This window comes from Stigmatopora argus, chromosome 12, assembly GCF_051989625.1.
Source record: "Stigmatopora argus isolate UIUO_Sarg chromosome 12, RoL_Sarg_1.0, whole genome shotgun sequence".
NCBI lineage: Eukaryota > Metazoa > Chordata > Actinopteri > Syngnathiformes > Syngnathidae > Stigmatopora > Stigmatopora argus.
In genome coordinates this window covers 4,440,939-4,460,238 of record NC_135398.1, presented here as the reverse complement: position 1 = coordinate 4,460,238, position 19,300 = coordinate 4,440,939, and the positions used below count along the sequence as shown (strand labels likewise).

General features: G+C 40.9%; 5 protein-coding genes across 5 annotated transcripts; 4 read left to right on the top strand and 1 right to left on the bottom strand.

Moving 5' to 3' along the window:
- Positions 1-77: 77 nt before the first annotated feature.
- eif3f (eukaryotic translation initiation factor 3, subunit F) lies at positions 78-2,455 on the top strand. The gene is made up of 7 exons (XM_077616264.1): positions 78-238; positions 501-571; positions 827-1,044; positions 1,117-1,208; positions 1,606-1,742; positions 2,112-2,225; positions 2,313-2,455. Exons 1-7 carry the CDS (start codon positions 127-129, stop codon positions 2,388-2,390), a joined length of 822 nt encoding a protein of 273 aa, XP_077472390.1. The 5' UTR covers positions 78-126; the 3' UTR covers positions 2,391-2,455.
- An 87-nt stretch (positions 2,456-2,542) lies between these two features.
- Positions 2,543-3,741, bottom strand: LOC144086347 (MICOS complex subunit MIC26-like). The gene has a single exon (XM_077616265.1). It carries the CDS (start codon positions 3,556-3,558, stop codon positions 2,914-2,916), a length of 645 nt encoding a protein of 214 aa, XP_077472391.1. The 5' UTR covers positions 3,559-3,741; the 3' UTR covers positions 2,543-2,913.
- On the top strand, positions 3,007-5,284 carry dnaaf6 (dynein axonemal assembly factor 6). The gene is made up of 6 exons (XM_077616266.1): positions 3,007-3,958; positions 4,032-4,098; positions 4,167-4,272; positions 4,356-4,452; positions 4,675-4,760; positions 4,971-5,284. Exons 1-6 carry the CDS (start codon positions 3,869-3,871, stop codon positions 5,098-5,100), a joined length of 576 nt encoding a protein of 191 aa, XP_077472392.1. The 5' UTR covers positions 3,007-3,868; the 3' UTR covers positions 5,101-5,284.
- Positions 5,285-5,733: 449 nt separating this feature from the next.
- ralbp1 (ralA binding protein 1) lies at positions 5,734-12,724 on the top strand. The gene is made up of 10 exons (XM_077615936.1): positions 5,734-5,834; positions 6,507-6,798; positions 7,110-7,562; positions 8,137-8,489; positions 8,922-9,083; positions 9,604-9,735; positions 9,826-9,936; positions 10,463-10,584; positions 10,669-10,789; positions 11,140-12,724. The coding sequence occupies exons 2-10, from the start codon at positions 6,549-6,551 to the stop codon at positions 11,461-11,463; spliced, it is 2,028 nt and encodes a 675-aa protein (XP_077472062.1). The 5' UTR covers positions 5,734-5,834; positions 6,507-6,548; the 3' UTR covers positions 11,464-12,724.
- Positions 12,725-13,170: 446 nt separating this feature from the next.
- On the top strand, positions 13,171-18,548 carry rab31 (RAB31, member RAS oncogene family). The gene is made up of 7 exons (XM_077615478.1): positions 13,171-13,377; positions 14,941-15,020; positions 15,348-15,429; positions 15,974-16,045; positions 16,124-16,230; positions 17,134-17,243; positions 17,534-18,548. The coding sequence occupies exons 1-7, from the start codon at positions 13,342-13,344 to the stop codon at positions 17,629-17,631; spliced, it is 585 nt and encodes a 194-aa protein (XP_077471604.1). The 5' UTR covers positions 13,171-13,341; the 3' UTR covers positions 17,632-18,548.
- The last annotated feature ends 752 nt before the right edge of the window (positions 18,549-19,300 follow it).

Genomic DNA, 19,300 nt, shown 5'->3' with positions numbered 1-19,300 from the left:
TATTAAATATTTTCCGTGTTATACACGCTCCGGAGCAGAAGGTGGCGGTATGATGTTATGTAGCTAAAATGCTAAAGAGTTTGACAATTATGGAAACGAAGAAGACGTTTCTTCCTTTTCCCCAACATGTCGGTTTTCGGGCCGGTCGTGAAGGTTCATCCTGTCGTCCTCGCCTCTATTTGCGACTCGTACGAAAGACGAAATGAAGGAGCGAGTAGAGTCATAGGCACTATTTTGGGTAAGACGCTAGTTTTTTGTTACAAAAAATCTAAATGGCCTTAATCATGGTGCCCTGACGCGAATTAGCATGTTCGTTGCTAACAATGCATGCTACCTAGCTGCAAGGCAGTTTTCCTTGACGCTATACCACATTTCTATCAATTTCTCTGAACTATTATTGGCTGTCGTCAAATCGAAATGGGCATTCAATATGGATGGTAACATTTACATGCCACGTTTGATGTTTTTCCCCCCAATATATGACTTCTTACCTGTTCCAGGTACCATCGATAAGCACTCGATAGAGGTGACCAACTGTTTCTCTGTACCCCATAATGAGTCTGAAGATGAGGTACGTAGTCTATTTTGTATATTTATTTATTTTTTATTAGTGATGACAGCATGTCCCGCCCTAAAACACTGAGCTAAAACAAAAAAAACATGCTTAATTACTGTATCATTGACTCATTGACTGCTGTTGGGTTCCCAGATTAAATGGACTGCTGTCTGTTGCTATAAATGATAGTAAATGGGTAAAATATTTGAATTTCTGCAATAGATTGTTTATTCGATGACAATTAAGCGACACAAACTTCCTTCTCACTAGGTCGCCGTGGACATGGAGTTTGCCAAGAACATGTACGAGCTCCACAAGCGGGTGTCTCCATCCGAAGTCATCATCGGCTGGTACGCCACGGGCTTTGACATCACCGAGTACTCTGTGCTCATTCACGAGTACTACAGCCGCGAGGCCACCAACCCGATCCACTTGACCGCCGACACGGCCATGCAGAGTGGCAAAATGAATATCCGCGCCTATGTCAGGTAAGTCTCCTCGCTCATTTGCTCAAAGGTTTATACAAATAAACACATGCTAATGTCTGGTATTTTGCACAGCGCGCAGATGGGTGTGCCCGGGAAGACGGTCGGAGTGATGTTTACCCCCCTCACGGTGAAATACATGTACTACGACACGGAAAGAATAGGGGGTAAGGAAGGCTGATTAAAAGATGGCGCAAACTCACACATTTGCATGATTAAATCTAGCATCTGCTGGATTCTGTGATTGGAAACATCTCTTACACAAACATCTTTTAATATTCTATGTCTGTAGTAGGATTGTCAAAAATGATTTTGATAGTCAACTAACCACAAATTGTTTTTGCAATGAGTCGACTCATCGGCTTCTTAATAAATCCCAAGTGATTTACAGTTACCGTATTTGTCGGACTATAAGTCGCACCCGAGTATAAGTCATAGGCCCCGCTACACTAAGAAAAATAGTTCAACTTTTAGTCTGGAAAATACAGTAGATGTATTTGGGCTTAGCATTCTGTTTATTCATCCGATTAATATATTTTTCCTTTACTCTATCAATGTCTTTAGTGGACCTTCTGCAAAGAACACGCATCATCCCCGGTCGCACCAAGGGCCTGACGTCCGACCTAGCCCAGGTGGCCAGCTCAGCTTCCCGTGTCCAGGACATGCTGACCACCATGCTAGCATACATCGAGGATGTGCTAGTAAGTCGCAGCACTTTTTGTCAATTGCCGTTTTTTTTTTAATTGGTAACCTTCTCCATGTTCAAATATGTAGAGATAAACTGCTACATCGTGTCGCCTATAGCTTATCTTAAAAAATTATGAGTTATCTCACTAGAAAAAAACATCCCATGATTCACTGTGCTGAACACTAAGGCTAAGAATGTTTGTGAATGAACATTTGAATAATACAATAGATTTAAAACGATGAATTATTTTGTTGTAATCACATCTAATGGAGACAAGAAAAATAGGAGCAAGAGGAAGAAAAAAAAACATATTAGGAAGAAGCAGGCACATCTCATAGAATTTCGATAATTCCTTTAAAAATGTCCACTTGTTTCACCTCAGTCTGGGAAGGTGACGGCAGACAACAGTGTGGGTCGATTCCTGATGGACCTGGTTAACAAGGTGCCCACCATCACGGCGGAGGACTTCGAGAACATGATCAATTCTAACATCAATGTACGTTTATGTTTACGTTTCATGTCTTCAGAATAATTGGTAGCAAAATCCACATGAAGTTACACTATTTTCAATGTTTCCTTGCAGGACCTCCTGATGGTGACTTACCTGTCCAACCTCACCCAAGCGCAGATCGCCCTCAATGAGAAGCTGGTGCTGCTTTGAGGCGCAGATATTTAATTTTTTAATCACATTTTTCGTTTTCGCAAATGAATAAAGGGTAAATATTCCTTGGAGTGTCATGTGAAATCAATTGTGATAATATGCGGGAAAGAGATGTCAATTATCCAGTTTTTTTAAGGTATTCTCGATCATGATCGGTCAACTGTTACCCAAATAATCGTGACAAAGGCATTCTATTTATTTAAAAAGGAAATGGCTTATATTCTTTCATTGTATTCAAGCAATATTGATATTTAATTTTTCTAGTAACACAAGTGTACAAATTTTGCCTTGGGAGATTGAGAAATTGACATTTTTAAGCACACTAACCACAAGTAAATGTTTTTGGGAGTAACACGGGAACTCTGGCTACCGAGATTTTCATTTCCGTTTGTTTAAGAATTATTTTCTGCATAAATATACATTGTAAAAGTCCAACCTGAGTTTCCTTGTTACAAAAAGTAGACAGAAGCGAGAACACCCCGTTGTTTTTCTGCTGCTTGAGATCTTTATCCATTGACGACCCTCAGCGTTTCCCCTTCGAGTCGCCGCCCGCCTTGACCTTCTCGCTCTCCGGCTTTAGGATTCCCTCCACGGCGGCGTATCCACGAACGGCGCCCTCGTACAAGGTGTCCCCGGCGGACCTGGCGATGACCGCCGCCCGATCCGGGTAATAGAGGGAGGCACTTAGAGCCACCAGGGCCGCCGGGTAGATAACTCTCTTGACCCGCGAGCGTCTGCCGAGGAACAGCCCGAGCACGCCGGTCAAGCCGATAACAGCAGCCCGCGCGTAGAAGTCCCCCGGCGGGTCTTTGAGGAACCCCCAAGCGTCGCTCCCTTGCCGGGCCGCAGTTTCCACTTTGGGTTCGACGCGTTCGTACGTGCTCCGGCACCAAGCCGCGTACGGCTCCGCTAACTTCCGCAGGGTGGCGACACCCTGCTCCAGGTGGCCGGCTTTCGTCTCCTCCGACGCCGCTTTCTCGAGTCGCGGGGCGGCGTACAGCGACAAGTCGTCCCGGTTCATCTTGACGGGAGGAGACTTCTTGGCTTCGGCCACGGCGTAGGCGGTGGCCGGCCACAAGGCGAATCCTCCGGCCATGAGTCTACCTGTCACCTTCAACATGATCCCTGGTAGCCATGTGTGACTTATACGGCGTGTCAGGAGGGACATTTTTCCTCAAGGCACACGCGAAAAAAGTCCTCATTCACGACTCATTTGCGTTTCTCGGCGTGAAATATACCCACAAACTGTTTTATTTTCAAACACCGCCGAGTTTAATTGAGTAATTAAGAGGTTTTTTATCGGTGTAATACAAGTTCATCTTACTAGCTAAACATAGGGCGTCACTTTCAACGTCACTTTAAAAGACGGTTCGTTTTTCGGTGACGTCACTGGTTTCCATGGTTACAGCGGCGTCTCGAGGGAACAACAGTTGGAGTTTATTAAAGGGGAATATTCCATCAATATCTTCATTGAAACAATGGAACAGGCTCAAATTTCATCCGTGCATCATCTTCAGGCACTGTCCGCCTTGCTTTCAACTCAAGAAGAGGAAGATGATGATTATGGAGTAAGTATATTTTCCCTTTTTAGTGGTTGATTTCTTAATTTGCCAACTATATTCTCCTTCATTTTTTCCCCAGTGTGTGTCTCCTTATTCCAAGATGGGCCCCGGACACATAGGCCCCCCGGCTAAAAGAGAAAAAGAAGGTCAGTTCCTCCTGAAAATAAGAAGTAACGACCATAACAACGCGTATTTTTACGGGCACACTTTTTAGAGTCGTCGGTATACACAAAGAACGACAGCAAAGACGTATGGTGCGAAGAGGAGGTCGCCGAGGGTCCTCAATACGATGACTTCATTGACCCCAGGCCAAAGCCCGAGTATGGCCATGTAGCAACACATGGAAATGTTCCTGATTTACAGCCATATTCAACAAATTCAGTCATAAAAGTCTTTTTTACAGATATGAAATCATTCTAAAGCAAAGCGTTGGCACAGAAGACGTCTTTTTGGGCCTCGGGAGAAAAGACCCCTCCTCCATGTGCTGTGAAGCAATGCTGGTAATCAGAATCAGCATTATCAGTCAATTTATATTATTTTATATATTGTAGAAAATCTTTTTTTTTAATCACAAGCAGTAAAACCTGATGAAATTTGACAGCCAAGTAAATTTTTATTTGCTTAGTTCCCAAAATGTGTTTTATTTATAAGTCACAGTGATACTAATGTAATTTATGTAATACTGACCCCTCCCATTTACCACAACTGTTCAAAATATTTAGGTGAAAATCAAACTCCCAGACAGCAAAGCATCAGACGTGACTCTGGACGTTAAAGAAAAATTCCTTGACCTTCGGACACCAAAGTAGTAAGAAACATTTCTACCATTTTTACTTTTCTAACGCTCACAAGCTTTTTCTGACATTGAACAACCACACATTTTTTTCCATCAACTTTAGATACTTGGGTATCCATATCCTAAACTGTATAAAATAAATGTACATTGCCTAATATTTTTTAGGTTAAATTACGCATGTGTCAAAGGTTAATTTTCACGGCTTGTGTTTCAACATTACAGTAGGCTGGCTCTCCATCTCCCGCACCCGGTCCTCCACCAGGAGGGCAAGGCTCAGTTTTTCAGTGAGAGGGAAGAGCTAGAGGTGACGCTGCTCATGAATCGACCTCTCGATGCAGTCAACATGCAGTAAAACTTGAGATCTTTGCGATCGAACCCGGACCACATTTTACATACTGAACTATCTGACTGCCACTTCACATAGAAATGTTGATTTGATGCCATTTGAATCAATTCTAATGATACAACCACTATTCCCCAAATTTGGGGTATACTCTGTTTTAAACTGCAGCTTTACTGGTTTTATAATCTTTCCTAAATGTTTTAATTTTTAAGGAAGTATTTTAAATTGGTGTTAGATTCAGTGTAGGCCATTAGTATTCTGTTTTCCTTGCCCTTTCTTTAAACTATAGTACTCTGAATTTTGTGTTTCCATTGGTAAGTAGCATATCCAACACTGCTTTAGAATGTTCTTTTCATGTGGTTGACTCATATTTGGGATTAGTAACATCTGCAAAGTTGGTTTTAAAAGAATAACCAATACCTGGCCTACTACAGTACTTAGGTTGTTCATGTGTTTACAATATATAATAGAATTGTCTATTTTCTGCCTCCTTGTGGAATGTCAAATGTTTTAGAACCGCATGGTGGAGAGAGGCTTTAAAAAATAAAGTTGCGCGTTGTCACTTTTATTGATCATTTTTCAGACAAAAATATATTTATGATAATTTCGCGAGTTGTCAGGTTGGCTGCTTGCGATCTCTCAAACTACAGTTCCCAGCATGCAACTTCCATTGCGCAGTCGCAGACTGTTGTACACAAGTCAAGACAAACGGAAACTACAAGCCTTGGAATTGAACGCACTTGGTAAAGTTTATCACCTGAAATATTTCAGTGGTTATCATCTTTTTTCACACCAATAATTATTAAACAAGTACTTGTTTTTATTTAAAATGTAAACAAATATGTACTAATCTCACGGAGATAAGGCTAATCGACTAGCATAGCTAGTGTATATTGTTAGCATACTCGACGGGCCGCCCCGTTCAGTCTTTTTTTGGTAGTTTTCCCTGACAATATCTTACTATTATCCGCATATTTTGTAGAGTGAACTCGTAAAACTCGCAAGAAAACATTGCCATGAGAGGCTGCGGACGATAAATTGCTAAAACGAGAGGTTTAGTGCAGGATTAGCATCTTTTTGGTAACTAATGAATTAAAATGCATTCATTTGGGGCCAATTTTGTTAAGTAATGATAGTTTAGTAAACAGTTACCAACATGTTAGTCCATATTTTTCTCACGATAGGGCTTTTAATTTAAAAACAGAATCACAGTGGTCTAAACAAGGTCCTAAACAAATTACAACAGATTTGAGGAGTTGGTCTTAATACATCAAAAGACATTGCAGATACTCGACGGGCCGCCCCGTTCAGTCTTTTTTTGGTAGTTTTCCCTGACAATATCTTACTATTATCCTACTATCATTTATCCTACTATGGAGATGACCTTGTATGACTAATGGATACTTTTTTCACAGGCGTGATGGCGAGTAGAGCGTGATCAGCGCCACCCAGCCATCATGACCGAGTGCTTCCTGCCGCCCAGCAGCAGCCCTGCCGAGCAGCGACGGGCGGAGCACCCTGGCGGCGTGGCGCGCACCCCCAGCTCTGAGGAGATCAGCCCCACCAAATTTCCCGGATTATACCGCACCGGTGACCCATCACCGCCGCATGATGGCCTCCACCACGAGCCCCCCGACACGTATGTGTCCGACGATGACAAAGAGCATAGCAAGAAGAAGAATAAGTTTAAGAAGAAGGAAAAACGCAGTAAGTGAGGTTTTTTTGTTTCAATTCTAAGTGCCAAAATAGGGTATCAATCTCAATTGCGATTTCAAACATTTGTATTAAAAGTAAACAGTTCTGGGACGTTCTCGCTCGTTTTCAAAACACAGTAATATACGTGAACTGTCTTTTGAAAGACTATACATGTTTTAGAATTTGGGAGGTTTTGCCACGAGGGAGTTGCGCTATATTAGCGACTGACCTCTTTTTTCCGAGCGTCCCCCGTTTTCGCCCACCTCCCTTCCTGTTTCTCATTTAAAGCAGAAGCGTCTCTTTCTCTCCCTCTTTCGACCCAGCGGAGGGATACGCCGCCTTCCAGGAGGACAGCTCGGCAGACGAGGCCGAGAGTCCGTCCAAGATGAAGCGCTCCAAGGGCATCCACGTCTTCAAGAAGCCCAGCTTCTCCAAGAAGAAGGAGAAGGACTTTAAAGTGAAGGAGAAGGGCCCCAAGGAGCCTAAAGATAAGAAGTCCAAGGACCTGACAGCTGCCGACGTGGTCAAGCAGTGGAAGGAGAAGAAGAAGAAGAAAAAGCCCACCACCGCCACCCCCGCCGCCGGTCCCACCCCCGAGCTGGAGACGCTGCCCCCAGAGACACCTGCCTTCAGGCCTATCTTTGGCGCCCCCCTGGGGGAGGCGGTCAAGCGGACTGCGCTATACGACGGCATCCAGTTGCCCGCCATCTTTAGGGAGTGTGTGGACTATATCGAGAACTACGGCATGAAGTGTGAAGGCATCTACCGCGTCTCAGGTATGCTAACGCTACCAGTAGCTTACTAGAGGAAATGGTAAAAAGATAAAAAAATAAAGACACCTAATACATACCTGTCAATCAATTGCTCCCCTTATTAATGATTGCAATTCCCCTTATTAAGCAATAAAAAGACGTACAAATGTCGCGCAACGCGGCACATATTTACTCACATAGGGCGCAATTAAAAGTAAAATTTTCTCCAAAGTAGACAGAGTGCCCAATCAGTATGTGCTAAATTCAAGATTCTTTAGATGTCGCTGTATGATACCGATAGCTTGACTGTCTGGGTACATTGCTTGCTAACGCGCTATATAGTCCAAAGCATGACAATATTAGCAGTCGACGATGACGTTTTCGTCTTCTACCAGTGACCAAGACGATCCAGATCAAAGCCAAATTGGGTAAAACGAGATCGGTTTTACAAAAAAATGTACTTAAAAAATCCTGTACAAAAGTTGTTATACGGCGTACACAATTTGAAATGATCCAAAATGTATAAAATACGGGAAAAGCGTACAAGTTGACAGGTATGCTAATAAGAATATATGACTCACTTCCGTCGCCCTGTCAGGCATGAAGTCCAAGGTGGACGAGCTGAAAATGGCGTACGACCGCGAGGAGTGCCCGTGCCTGGAGGAGTATGACCCTCACACGGTGGCCAGCCTGCTCAAGCAGTATCTCCGCGAGCTTCCTGACAACCTGCTGGGCCGAGACCTAGTGCAGCGGCTGGAGGACGCGTGCGGCCGGCCGGCGGAGGGCGGCGACAAGGTGAGCGAGTTCCAGCGGCTGCTGGCCGAGACGCCTCCACAGAACCACCTCCTGTTGAGCTGGCTGGTCACGCACATGGACCACGTCATCGCCAGGGAGCCCGACACGAAGATGAACATCCAGAACATCTCCATCGTCCTCAATCCTACCATTCAGGTGCCTGGAATTCTTTTTATTTTGCTGTAAAATGGGTCAGTCTGTTGATCTTTGAAGCTCTGGCCTACTTTAGAACATTCATACCCCACATGGGACGTCCACATGGCTGCTCTACTTCTTGCTAACCACAGTGCTTAATAAATATGCACTTTTGCTTTGTGCTTTGACTCACAAGTTTCTCCTCTACACTATTAAATGATTTAACAATTGTACCGCAAATCAGCTTTTTAATGAATGGAATATATCCTTCTATTCTAAAATATTAAGAGGAATAGCACTATATTGTACGTTATAAAGGCAATTTACAAACATCATTTGATAAAATGTTAACAATTGAATTGAATGAGCGTTTAAAAGTATGGTTCTTTCATTGAAGCTCCGCTCAAACCTATGAAATATTGTAACTTAACGTCTATCTCATCTTTGTTACAGATCGGAAACCGGGTCCTGTACATGTTCTTTACACACGTTAAAGAACTGTTTGGCGACGTGGTCTTGAAGCAAGCAGTGCGCCCGCTCCGTTGGTCCAACATGGCCACCATGCCGGCGCTGCCCGAGACTCAGGACAGTATCAAAGAGGAGATCAGGCGACAGGTGAGTGGACAAATAAATACGTGGACTTTACCTCTTAGGGACTAATGGCAAGAAATGACAATAGTCATTTAGCACTGCCAATTTCAAACCCATTGCAAAAAAGTAAAAATGCAAATTGGCCAAGGCACAAATGTAAACAGTCACAACACGAACATCAATTACCACACTGCAAAACCCGATGTTTTTCGACGTCCGTAAGGATCCTCTTTCGACGTACTGGATCCTTCTCTGGCGTCTCGATCTCGAACTTCGATTCGCTCATACTCATTTTGGACGTCGTTGTTGTGAGGAGCAGCGATTTCTTCTTCCGTCCAAACTCCGCCTCCCAGCTCTGTACACAGTGCAACGTCCAAAGGGCGTACGTGGAAAAACAGAGCTGGGAGGCGGAGTTTGGCTAAGGTCAGTCAATTGAAGTTGAATGTGAATGAAGGAAGACTAGCAACTACAGGGCGTTCACCTCACAACCTCATGTTGTGTTTATCTGCATTATCCGTGATGTATGATTGCGTTTTTTTTGCAGGAGTTCCTGCTCAACTGCCTGCACAGGGACCTGCAGGCCGGCGTGAAGGATTTATCGAAAGAGGAGCGCCTCTGGGAGGTCCAACGAATCCTTACCGCTCTCAAGCGAAAGCTGAGGGAAGCCAAGCGACAAGTAGGGGGCGCTCACATTGAATCCCACCTCATGCTGGGAAGTGAAGGAAGGATGACATCACATGAGTTCCTCATTTTCGTGTCGCATTAGGAATGTGAGACAAAGATCGCCCAGGAGATCGCCAGCTTGTCCAAGGAGGATGTTTCCAAAGAGGAGATGACCGAGAACGAGGAGGAAGTGGTCAATCTCTTAATGGCACAGGTGAGCGTCCATTAATAGATTAAGTAAAAGTGCATTTTTTTTTCCATAATGATCCATCATTATTGGTATTAATGATCCTAAATTCGTCTGGAAAATTGTTACAATCGGCATGAAAGCATTTGTACATTTTTTGGGGGGTCAATTTTATATACCAATTCAATGGAGAAATTACTATTTTTGGTCATTTAAAAAAGGTAATTTAACCCCACAAACAACCTGATGGTGTAGTGGTTCACTATTTTTTTCCATTTGTTTTTTTAAATAACATGAATAAGTAACATGTTAATAGAAACATTAATACAATTAAAATGAATAAAAACAAATACATTGGTTACGGCCCCAGTAATCCTAAAGTAGTTTTTTATTTGTTTTATTTAGTTTAAATTTCATTTCAAAATGCAACAAATGTGGAAGCGTGTTTTGCCCCCTCTTGATTTTGTCAATATTGTATCTTTTTTATGCTGTTGGGAATGCTATTGGTTGTCAAAAAGTATGCTTATGAACAAAAAAAATGTATCCACCTCAGGAGAACGAGATCCTGACTGAGCAGGAGGAGTTGATCTCTCTGGAGCAAGTGTTGCGTCGACAGATTGCAGCCGAAAAGGAGGAGATTGAGAGGCTGCGGGCGGAGATCGCAGACATCCAGAGGTAAGATAGTGGTCTTAATATGGCCGCCTTGTCCTTCCAAGGCACCCCCTAAAGCCATTATACTCATCTATGCTCGCTCTTCAGTCGTCAACAAGGCCGCAGTGAGACCGAAGAGTATTCGTCCGAGAGTGAGAGTGAGAGCGAGGACGAAGAAGAGTTGCAGATGATCCTGGAGGACCTTCAAAAGCAAAATGAGGAACTCGAGGTAAAGAAAAGGCTAAAATAGCTTCAAGCTTAACAACAACATTGTCTACAACAGGGGTGGCAACCTCCATTTTGTCACGTGCCACATTGTATTTAAATTGGGATTTATTTTTTTCTAAAAATACGTCTTATCTGATTTGTACTCAAAACACATGATTTTCTTTTGCGGGCCGCACAAAGGGATTTTGCGGCCCGAATTTGGCCCCCGGGCCGTACCTTTGATGAACTTTTTTTCTGATTTTGAAGGTTTTTTTTCTGTCATTTTTTTTTCTTGGGCTATGAAAAAGGAATGCGTGTCTATTCAGCGCTTACCCGGTTGAAATCTCACGAGATTAACCTTTTGCGTCCCAGAACAAGAACACCCATCTGAACCAGGCCATCCACGAAGAACAGGAGGCCATCTTGGAGCTCCGTGTCCAGCTGCGACTGCTGCAGAGCAGCAAGCTGCAGCACGAGCTCGCCACGCAACCGGCACCCGCGCCCGCCACGGAGCAGGCCCCGCCTTCGCAGCCCAGCCCGGAGGTGAGAGCCGGGGGCGAGGAGCAGGCAAAGGGCCCCGAAAGCAACAGCTGCAGCACCGCCGCCGGCCCCCCCGTCGCAACTCCGGTCGGAAAGGCAGCGAAGGATCCCCCCAAGCCGTCGCCCAGCAAAGAAAAGCGGGACAGCAACATGTGAGCAGGCTAAATTGAAAAAAAAAGACGTAAAAAACATGTCTTTTCTGTCAGTGAAATAACCGCAGAGCTGGAAAATCCATGTCGTAACCTTCCCTTAAGACGTATTGTTCACTGAGATTTGTCGCAGTTGGCTTTTTAACCGGGTGAGTCGGAAATGTTGATATTTTCAAGATTTTTTGTTCACAAAATGACTAACTTAGACAGGTCAGGAAACCCGGCGTGGCTTCGAATACCAGGCGTGATGAATTGATTTTGGACTTTTCGACATTTTGATGGAAAAATGCTTCATCTCATGAGAAAATCATCATAGATCTTGAAGGTGTTCAGCAAGGCCTTTATTTCCTACGTGAATCAATCACATATTAAATTTTGCCAAGATTAGTATTACATTTTGCCATTCTCAAGCAGAAGAATACTTTCATTAAGAAATGTGCTGGGAAAAATAGGTTTTAGTGGATGACATTTGTTGTCAGTTTTTTTTGAGCATTTTTTCCCCAACGTAGCTCGACATATTGAATTAATAATTAACAATCTGGAAAATCCTCTTGATTTGATGTAAGTGTCTTCTTGCTTATTACAAATATATATATTTTTTTGTGTTGTCTCAACGCTATGACTTGTTAACAAAATGAATATAGATTTGGAGTTGGTTTCAAACCTCCGGCCAGTGGGTCATATTTGGCCCGAGAATGAAATTAACGAAGCCACAACTGCTCATAATATATGATGACAATATGGTCAATCATTAAGAATTATTTTCATCAACATTATTACATTGTGCCAAAATGAAGACTGATTGAACGATATGAAAAAAAAAAGCTTTTTGTATACTTACGATGGCTATGAATATTTAAATTGAAGAAGAACCTTAATGGAAAGGAAGCTTTCTCATAATATATAAAGTATTTAGAAAGATATCATAGACAAACAGCTTTAAAGTGTTACTGTGCAATCATCTCCAAAGGGATTTTTTTCCTTTTTTGTTGATGATTTGTAGTGTATTATGATGTTTTTTTTCATTTTGTTAAATATTTTTCTTGTTTTTTTTCTTCTGGGTATTTGTCACAGATCCCTCCCTCCTTGTTAATTTCTTTTTTATATCCACATTAATTAAATACCCGTTATCTTGTCTGTTTGATTCTGGTCTCATGATCTTATGTATTATTAATAACCCTGTGACTGAAATACATGCTGTGAAGATTAAAGAAAGCATCCATTTTGAGGCATTTTTTTATTTGCACCCAAGTACTATGCCCATGAAACATAGTAATGTTATTTTTTCTGCCCACCCAGTATTACCAAACGGTGTTAAATTTGCAGCTTCCCATTTAATTTCCGTGACACATTTTTTCTCAACTTGAAATATTACTTGAGTTAACGTGAAATAAACAGAAAAAAAACTTTTCCAAGCAGGAAATGTGGGTTCTCGTTTAAATCTCCCTTGTTTCCGATGTACACAGTATAAAGTATTATGGAAAATCCAGGGTAATCACAACAAGAAAAAACGGAAAATTGGCAAAGTAAAAGCATATTTAATTTCAATATTTTCTCTCTCCGTGACTTGAGAGCTGCGTGGTGATACAGTTATTCAGTTTTTTTTCTTGAGATAACAAATGTGTTATCTTTTAGTCTGAAATCTGCGGCTAGGGCGCATCGTTGTTTTTAATAGGTTTTACTTTGAAAACTCTCACAGGATGTGCGTCTCATTTTGGTGCGGGATGTGCTTGCTGATGGTCAGCAAGTCAGACAGTCCGGGGTTGGGTTTTTCTCTCCTTTGTAGAAGAGAGGCGCAGATAAAGTACGAGTTTTAAGCATGACGAAACAAAAACAGTAGTTGAATACTGACAGATAATGATATAAGTCACTTTGGCGACCCACAATGGCGATAAGGGAGCTCAAAGTTTGTCTTTTAGGGGTAAGTGGCATGTTTTTAATGTTTTTTTTTATCTCCCTCCATTTTGGGGAATTTCTCTTTGTTTAAGCATTGCTAATTTAGGAAATTGATCAATCGCACCCCAACTGAATAGCGACTTGTATTGTCAACTTTTCTTGACGTAATTACGACCTGTTGATGTGAATCTGAAGTTGACCCAAAAACAATACCTCAGGAGCAGCTGACAATTGGGTAACAATTTCGTAGCGTTATGACGTCACATGACGTCATCCCCCAATTGTCAGACTAGAAACTTCATGATATCTTGGACAAGAGTTCTGACTAATTTTTAATGCCTTTTTATTATATGTCACTTCCCAGTTATATGTTGATAATTGCAAGTTTAGAATTATTTATAATGTTTTGCTATTGTATTTGTAAAGGCGGCTTAATTAGTAGTAGGCAAGAGGCACATTCTGGCATATCATAATTTTATCCGTATTTTCTTTTAAACTCCAAGTTATATAAACTTGATTATTAATGGATGTAATGCACATCATAATTATTAGCCAGATTCTTCTCAGGAAAATACCAAAAGGTATTTAAATTACTCCGAAAAGGGATGCTGAATTCTTGAAATATCCAAGGTAACATCAAAAATGAAATATGTGAAGACAAATTTTTCACATTTTTACAGACTGGTCAGGGTGACTATTGACTGATCAGTAATAGACTCAAAATGGCAGCATGGGGAGGTGGGCTACTGCTATGGGCAGGTATATTAGTAAATATGTGCTAGATCACACGTGTCAAAGTGGCGGCCCTGGGGCCAAATCTGGCCCGCTGCATCATTTTGTGTGGCCCGGGAAAGTAAATCATGAGTGCCGACTTTCTGTTTTAGGATCAAATTATGGGTGAGGATATGAAGGGTGTAGTTGTATATTAAATTTCCAGATTTTCCCCCTTTTAAATCAATAATTGTAATTTTTTAATCAATTCTGTGTTTTTAGTTCAAAAATCATTTTGTAAAATCTAAAAAAATATATATAAAAAAAGCTAAAATAAACATTGTTTTAGATCTATAAAAAACTGAATATTCAGGGATTTTAATCCAGTTCTTTTAATCCATTTATAAAAAAAATATAAATATTATATCTAAAATGGTCCGGCCCACATGAAATCGAGCTGACGTTAAAGCAGCCCGTGAACCAACCAGAGTCTCGAAAATGGACTCATTTTCAACTGTCAGACCGTGTGGAAACTATCAATCACATGAATCAAAGTACTCTCCACTGCATGGCTGGCCAATTAAGGCTTTAAAAATGAAAGTAAAGACCTTGAAGATTGAAAAATGAATGACCTAGCGTCCTAGCCTCTTTCTTCTGCACATTTCAACTCATATGAAGAAATTAAGGCCCCTTAAGCGAGGAATTTAAAGTGGCGGTAAATTGCAAATCTCTCAAAAGTATTTAACCAGTTCAAGGAAATGGCTGACTGTAAATGAGAAGCTTGTTGCCGTTTTCAAAAATAAGGAATTACATTTAGAATAACTAATATTGAAAACATTTGTGTGTGGTCTGGTTGATTCCATCTTTGTGTGTACAGGACACCGGTGTGGGTAAATCCAGCATCGTTTGTCGCTTCGTCCAAGATCACTTCGACCACAACATCAGCCCCACGATAGGGTGAGACCAATCAAAAGTTCTTTAATAATCTTGAAAATCATCGTCCCTATTGAAAAACGGTAGAAGCTTTTAAGGAACGGTGCACAGGAAAACAAACAGAACATTCCCAAAGGTCAGTCAAGGTTTAGGATGCCTGATTAGCACGTCCGCCTTCCAGTTTGGAGACTGCAAGTTCAAATCCGGCTTCATCCTGCTGTGGGTTTCCTCTTACATTCCCAAAAGCCAGCCTGTCAGTTCCTCGGGTGTGAATGTTAATGGTCCGAGGACTTAGGGTAGACATTAATTCACCTTTAAAGCTAACGCTAATGCTGACCTGTTCTTCTGTAGCGCTTCATTCCTGACCAAGACGGTGCCGTCTGGGAGCGAGCTGCATAAATTCCTGATCTGGGACACTGCAGGACAGGAGCGGGTTAGAATGTTCTTTTTTTGATGTTCTTCACATGCTTAGATTTCTCGCGCAAGATCCATCATGTACCATGTTTCCTTGTGACCGCCTAGCATTCAGGGTCACGAGGATGTTGCTAGCATGGTGTTATGCTCATTTGATCAATATTGAAGACAGTCAACTCTCACTACAGTCATACATTGAGATATTAGCTTAATGCGTTCTGGGGCCGAGCTTGTATGTCAATTTATACTCTTATCTCAAATCAATTTTTCCTATTTAAAATAACTAAATGAAAATTAATTCGTTCCGACCCTCTGGAAAAAAAACAACTAAAAATAGGATATTACAATGGAAAAACATGTTTTTAATTGTTCTAATTCAGATTAAAAAAAATCATAATTTTATTATTTTCGTAAAATAGTCTCGCTTTTTCTCTAGTAAATACATTATATTTTTCTCTACCATTATTACTGGAAATATTTTTTCTACTTGTTACAAACTGCGGAAAAATGCACAATAAAAAGGCATTTTGTTATATGTCAGGTCTTTTTTTCCCTCTTATTAGTTCCACTCACTAGCTCCGATGTACTACAGAGGCTCGGCCGCTGCTGTCATCGTCTATGACATCACTAAACTGGTGAGCTTCTCATTGGAATATGTTGACGACACATAATGGCAAGAGGACAAAGTCAACTTGATCAATTTTGCTGTGCAGGACTCTTTTCAGACACTCAAGAAGTGGGTGAAAGAACTGAAGGAACACGGGCCCGAAGACATTGTTGTCGCCATCGCAGGGAATAAGAACGACTTAGGAGACATCAGGTGAGCGACTCTTTGCAGTTTTATGAATGCTGTGGTACCTTGACCTGGGCGCTTTTTAAAATACCGTATTTTCTCGCATATAAGCCGCCTCTACGTATAAGCCACGCCCTTAAAATTGCCTTAAAATCGTTGAATTTTACAATTTCCCTCGTAAAAGATGCCCCCCCGATTCACAATTTTTTACCTCCATATTCATGGTTTTAAGAGACTACAAATGTGTTACTTTAAAGCGAAAATCCTAAGATTTCTCGTCTTGAGTTATGAACCCCCCAAAAAATGTAACTGCAAGTGACTTACTAACCGTACCAATAACAAGTAGCAGTTTAGCAGGTGCAGTAATACCTCGTTTATCGCCGTGTGCGGTCGATTGGTCGCCGGTCTTTTGGTCGCCGTCTTTTGGTCGCCGGTCTTTTGGTCGCCGGTCTTTTGGTCGCCCCGACCGCGACAACGGGCGACCTAAAGACCGACGACCAAAAGACCGGAGACAAAACAAGGTAAAACAACACGGTCTACGCATCAATAAAAGCCAACAATGGCCATGAGCAGTTTCACTGAGCCAACGTGTGAGGGTATGAGTTTGTATGTACACGCGTTGTCCCTTTAAGAAGCTACGTCAGTCAGGGTCTCAACAAGTTCTCCAACAAAAAACAATAAAAGTCCGGGAAATTTGGAGCTTTTCTTTAGCCTAATAATTAGTAGGGCATTAAGTATGACTAAATAGTCATTCGCAGTTTGTATTTAGGGAATTTGAGCAACGATTTAAATGGTAATTATCACTTACCTTCCGGGCGACCAAAAGACAGGCGACCAAAAGACCGGCGACCAATCGACCGTGTACCGTTTATCGCGGTAGATAGGTTCCAAGATCTGCCGTAATAATCATACCCGATGTTGACGTTTCAGGGAAGTCCCTATGAAGGAGGCCAAAGAATTTGCAGAATCCATTGCCGCCATCTTCATCGAGACCAGCGCCAGAAACGCCGTCAATGTGGAAGAGCTCTTCCAGAAGATCAGTAGGTGTCGTCTACTTCGTATCGTTGATGCAGCGTGCTCGCAGACCGCTCGCCACGTCGTTTAGCAGATGCCAAAATATCAGTCAATGTTGCGAGCGTTAGCATTTAGCATGATTGTGATCAATTCCGCCAATGAGAGGTTTGAGTAAAAAGGTCATCATTTCCTTAACGTTAAACTGAATTTTGCATCATATTGAGTATAATATGAAGAATTTTCAACTTTCTGATGGCTACATACGTTTTTTTTTCTCTTTAGCATTTCTGTAATTAAAAGAAAAAATGTCTTTCAGGTAAACAGATCCCGCCGCTGGAGAACCCCGATTTGGAGAGCACCGAATCGTTCAAACTTACCCGACAACCTGCGCCAACCACTAGGAGGTGCTGCTAGGAGATCCCTTACATTTTAAGATTTTATTTAGTCAAATGTCTCCTTCTGGTGATCCTTTGCAAAGCATTTCCCTTTAAAACCTCATCGTTTGTTGCACTTCAGCTCTACAATGGCACATTAACACACTTTCAATGCAAATGCACTTGTGTAAAATGGAAGTTCAATGCTGCACAATGACGGGTACGCAATGGCGCCCTCTGCTGGAACACTCTGACCCGTCCCTCTATTACTACTACGATTGTTTACATATTAAAAAAACTGCAGCGGAATCTCCATCGTGGAAAGGTAGAAAAATAGTATTATGAAGTGCTCAGACTTTCAAAAATGCAATTTTATAATTGGTTATGGTTATTTTACGAGACAAATTGGAAATTTTATGACCATAAAGTTGTCGTTTCATGTCACAAAAGAAAGAGTACCTGAATATAAAATCACAATTTGAAAAGCAGAAAAAAATCGTATGGAGTTGCAACTTTAGAATACTAAAGTTGAGATTTTAATACAATAGAATGATATAAATTCTTAATACTAAGCATTTTTAAAATCATTTTGAAAAGAGTAGATTCAGAATATTTCAGAGGATTGTTTTTGTTTTTGTTTTCCTCTTTAGAGGTTCCACCATTTCATTTTTTCACTACAATAATACAAATTGTTTTTCATGTATTTTTATTTCTTTTCTATTTTTACATCTTTTTAAACTCCAGCAAGTGGAAAATTGTTTATTTTCTACAAACTAACCAATGAAAATTATCACCTTTTCTTAAGCAGCAACACTTTTATTCATCAATGCTGGACGCCGTTTTGAATATGCCACGAAGAAATTGATGTTGCCAAAAGTGCCTTTTTGCATGAATCGGCGGACTTGCAACCACTCTAACTTGTGTACTGTAATAAAATTGTAATTATTGATTGTATAATCCTATTTTTCCTTTTGCTTCCTTTGTTAACAGGTATTGTTTAATTTATTAAGCTAATTTCAATGGAAATTGGTCTTGGAAAGTGATTTACTTTAGTTCTTTGCCTTTATTTACTATTCTAAGGGGTATTTCTTTTCAATTTTCAAGAAAAAAACTACTATCCAGTCTATAGAATAATAGAATTTGTGAAAATATGGTTATTTTATGAAAAGGGAGCTTTTCAGTTATTTCAAAAGTCATTTTTTACCTCAGTTTTCACTTGCATTTTAGTAATATTACAATTTAAAATATATACATATACTAAAGTTATAATTTCAGTCGTTAATAGTTTTTTAGGGGAATAATTTTAATTGTGTAAGGGAAGAGGGACAGTTGTACCAAAATAAAGTGGAGTTCAGTTTTTAAGTTGTTATTTAAAATGTGGATTTTTTAGCACTAAATTTTAACATTAAAACGAAAAAATATGACAAAAAGGTGACGTATTACGTTTGGATATTAGTTCTCATTAACTTATATTTTAAAAAAAGTAAAATAGGAAAATTGAGCTCTTGTGATTTCATGAACTTATTTGCTCTGTTGGCTCTGAAAAGTTTGTTTTGAATCATCGCATTCAGTTAAAAATTGAATTAAGGGAGTAATCTAGTTGAACGAAATGGCTGTCATTGACGACGCTAGACGTCCAATCCATTTGAATCAATGCAATAGCACTGAAAGATAAGCAATCACAGCCAGATCTTCTACTTTAAAATAAT

Excerpts from the sequence above, each read along its gene's own strand:
- dnaaf6 (XM_077616266.1), top strand. The coding sequence starts at position 3,869 with ATGGAACAGGCTCAAATTTCATCCGTGCATCATCTTCAGGCACTGTCC. Across the intron at positions 3,959-4,031 it reads AGGAAGATGATGATTATGGA|TGTGTGTCTCCTTATTCCAA; the intron begins GTAAGTATATTT and ends TTTTTTCCCCAG. Across the intron at positions 4,761-4,970 it reads GACCTTCGGACACCAAAGTA|TAGGCTGGCTCTCCATCTCC; the intron begins GTAAGAAACATT and ends TCAACATTACAG.
- eif3f (XM_077616264.1), top strand. The coding sequence starts at position 127 with ATGTCGGTTTTCGGGCCGGTCGTGAAGGTTCATCCTGTCGTCCTCGCC. Across the intron at positions 239-500 it reads AGTCATAGGCACTATTTTGG|GTACCATCGATAAGCACTCG; the intron begins GTAAGACGCTAG and ends TACCTGTTCCAG. Across the intron at positions 572-826 it reads ATAATGAGTCTGAAGATGAG|GTCGCCGTGGACATGGAGTT; the intron begins GTACGTAGTCTA and ends CCTTCTCACTAG.
- ralbp1 (XM_077615936.1), top strand. The coding sequence starts at position 6,549 with ATGACCGAGTGCTTCCTGCCGCCCAGCAGCAGCCCTGCCGAGCAGCGA. Across the intron at positions 8,490-8,921 it reads TCCTCAATCCTACCATTCAG|ATCGGAAACCGGGTCCTGTA; the intron begins GTGCCTGGAATT and ends TCTTTGTTACAG. Across the intron at positions 9,736-9,825 it reads TGAGGGAAGCCAAGCGACAA|GAATGTGAGACAAAGATCGC; the intron begins GTAGGGGGCGCT and ends GTGTCGCATTAG.
- LOC144086347 (XM_077616265.1), bottom strand. The coding sequence starts at position 3,558 with ATGTCCCTCCTGACACGCCGTATAAGTCACACATGGCTACCAGGGATC.
- rab31 (XM_077615478.1), top strand. The coding sequence starts at position 13,342 with ATGGCGATAAGGGAGCTCAAAGTTTGTCTTTTAGGG. Across the intron at positions 13,378-14,940 it reads TCAAAGTTTGTCTTTTAGGG|GACACCGGTGTGGGTAAATC; the intron begins GTAAGTGGCATG and ends TTGTGTGTACAG. Across the intron at positions 17,244-17,533 it reads AGAGCTCTTCCAGAAGATCA|GTAAACAGATCCCGCCGCTG; the intron begins GTAGGTGTCGTC and ends AATGTCTTTCAG.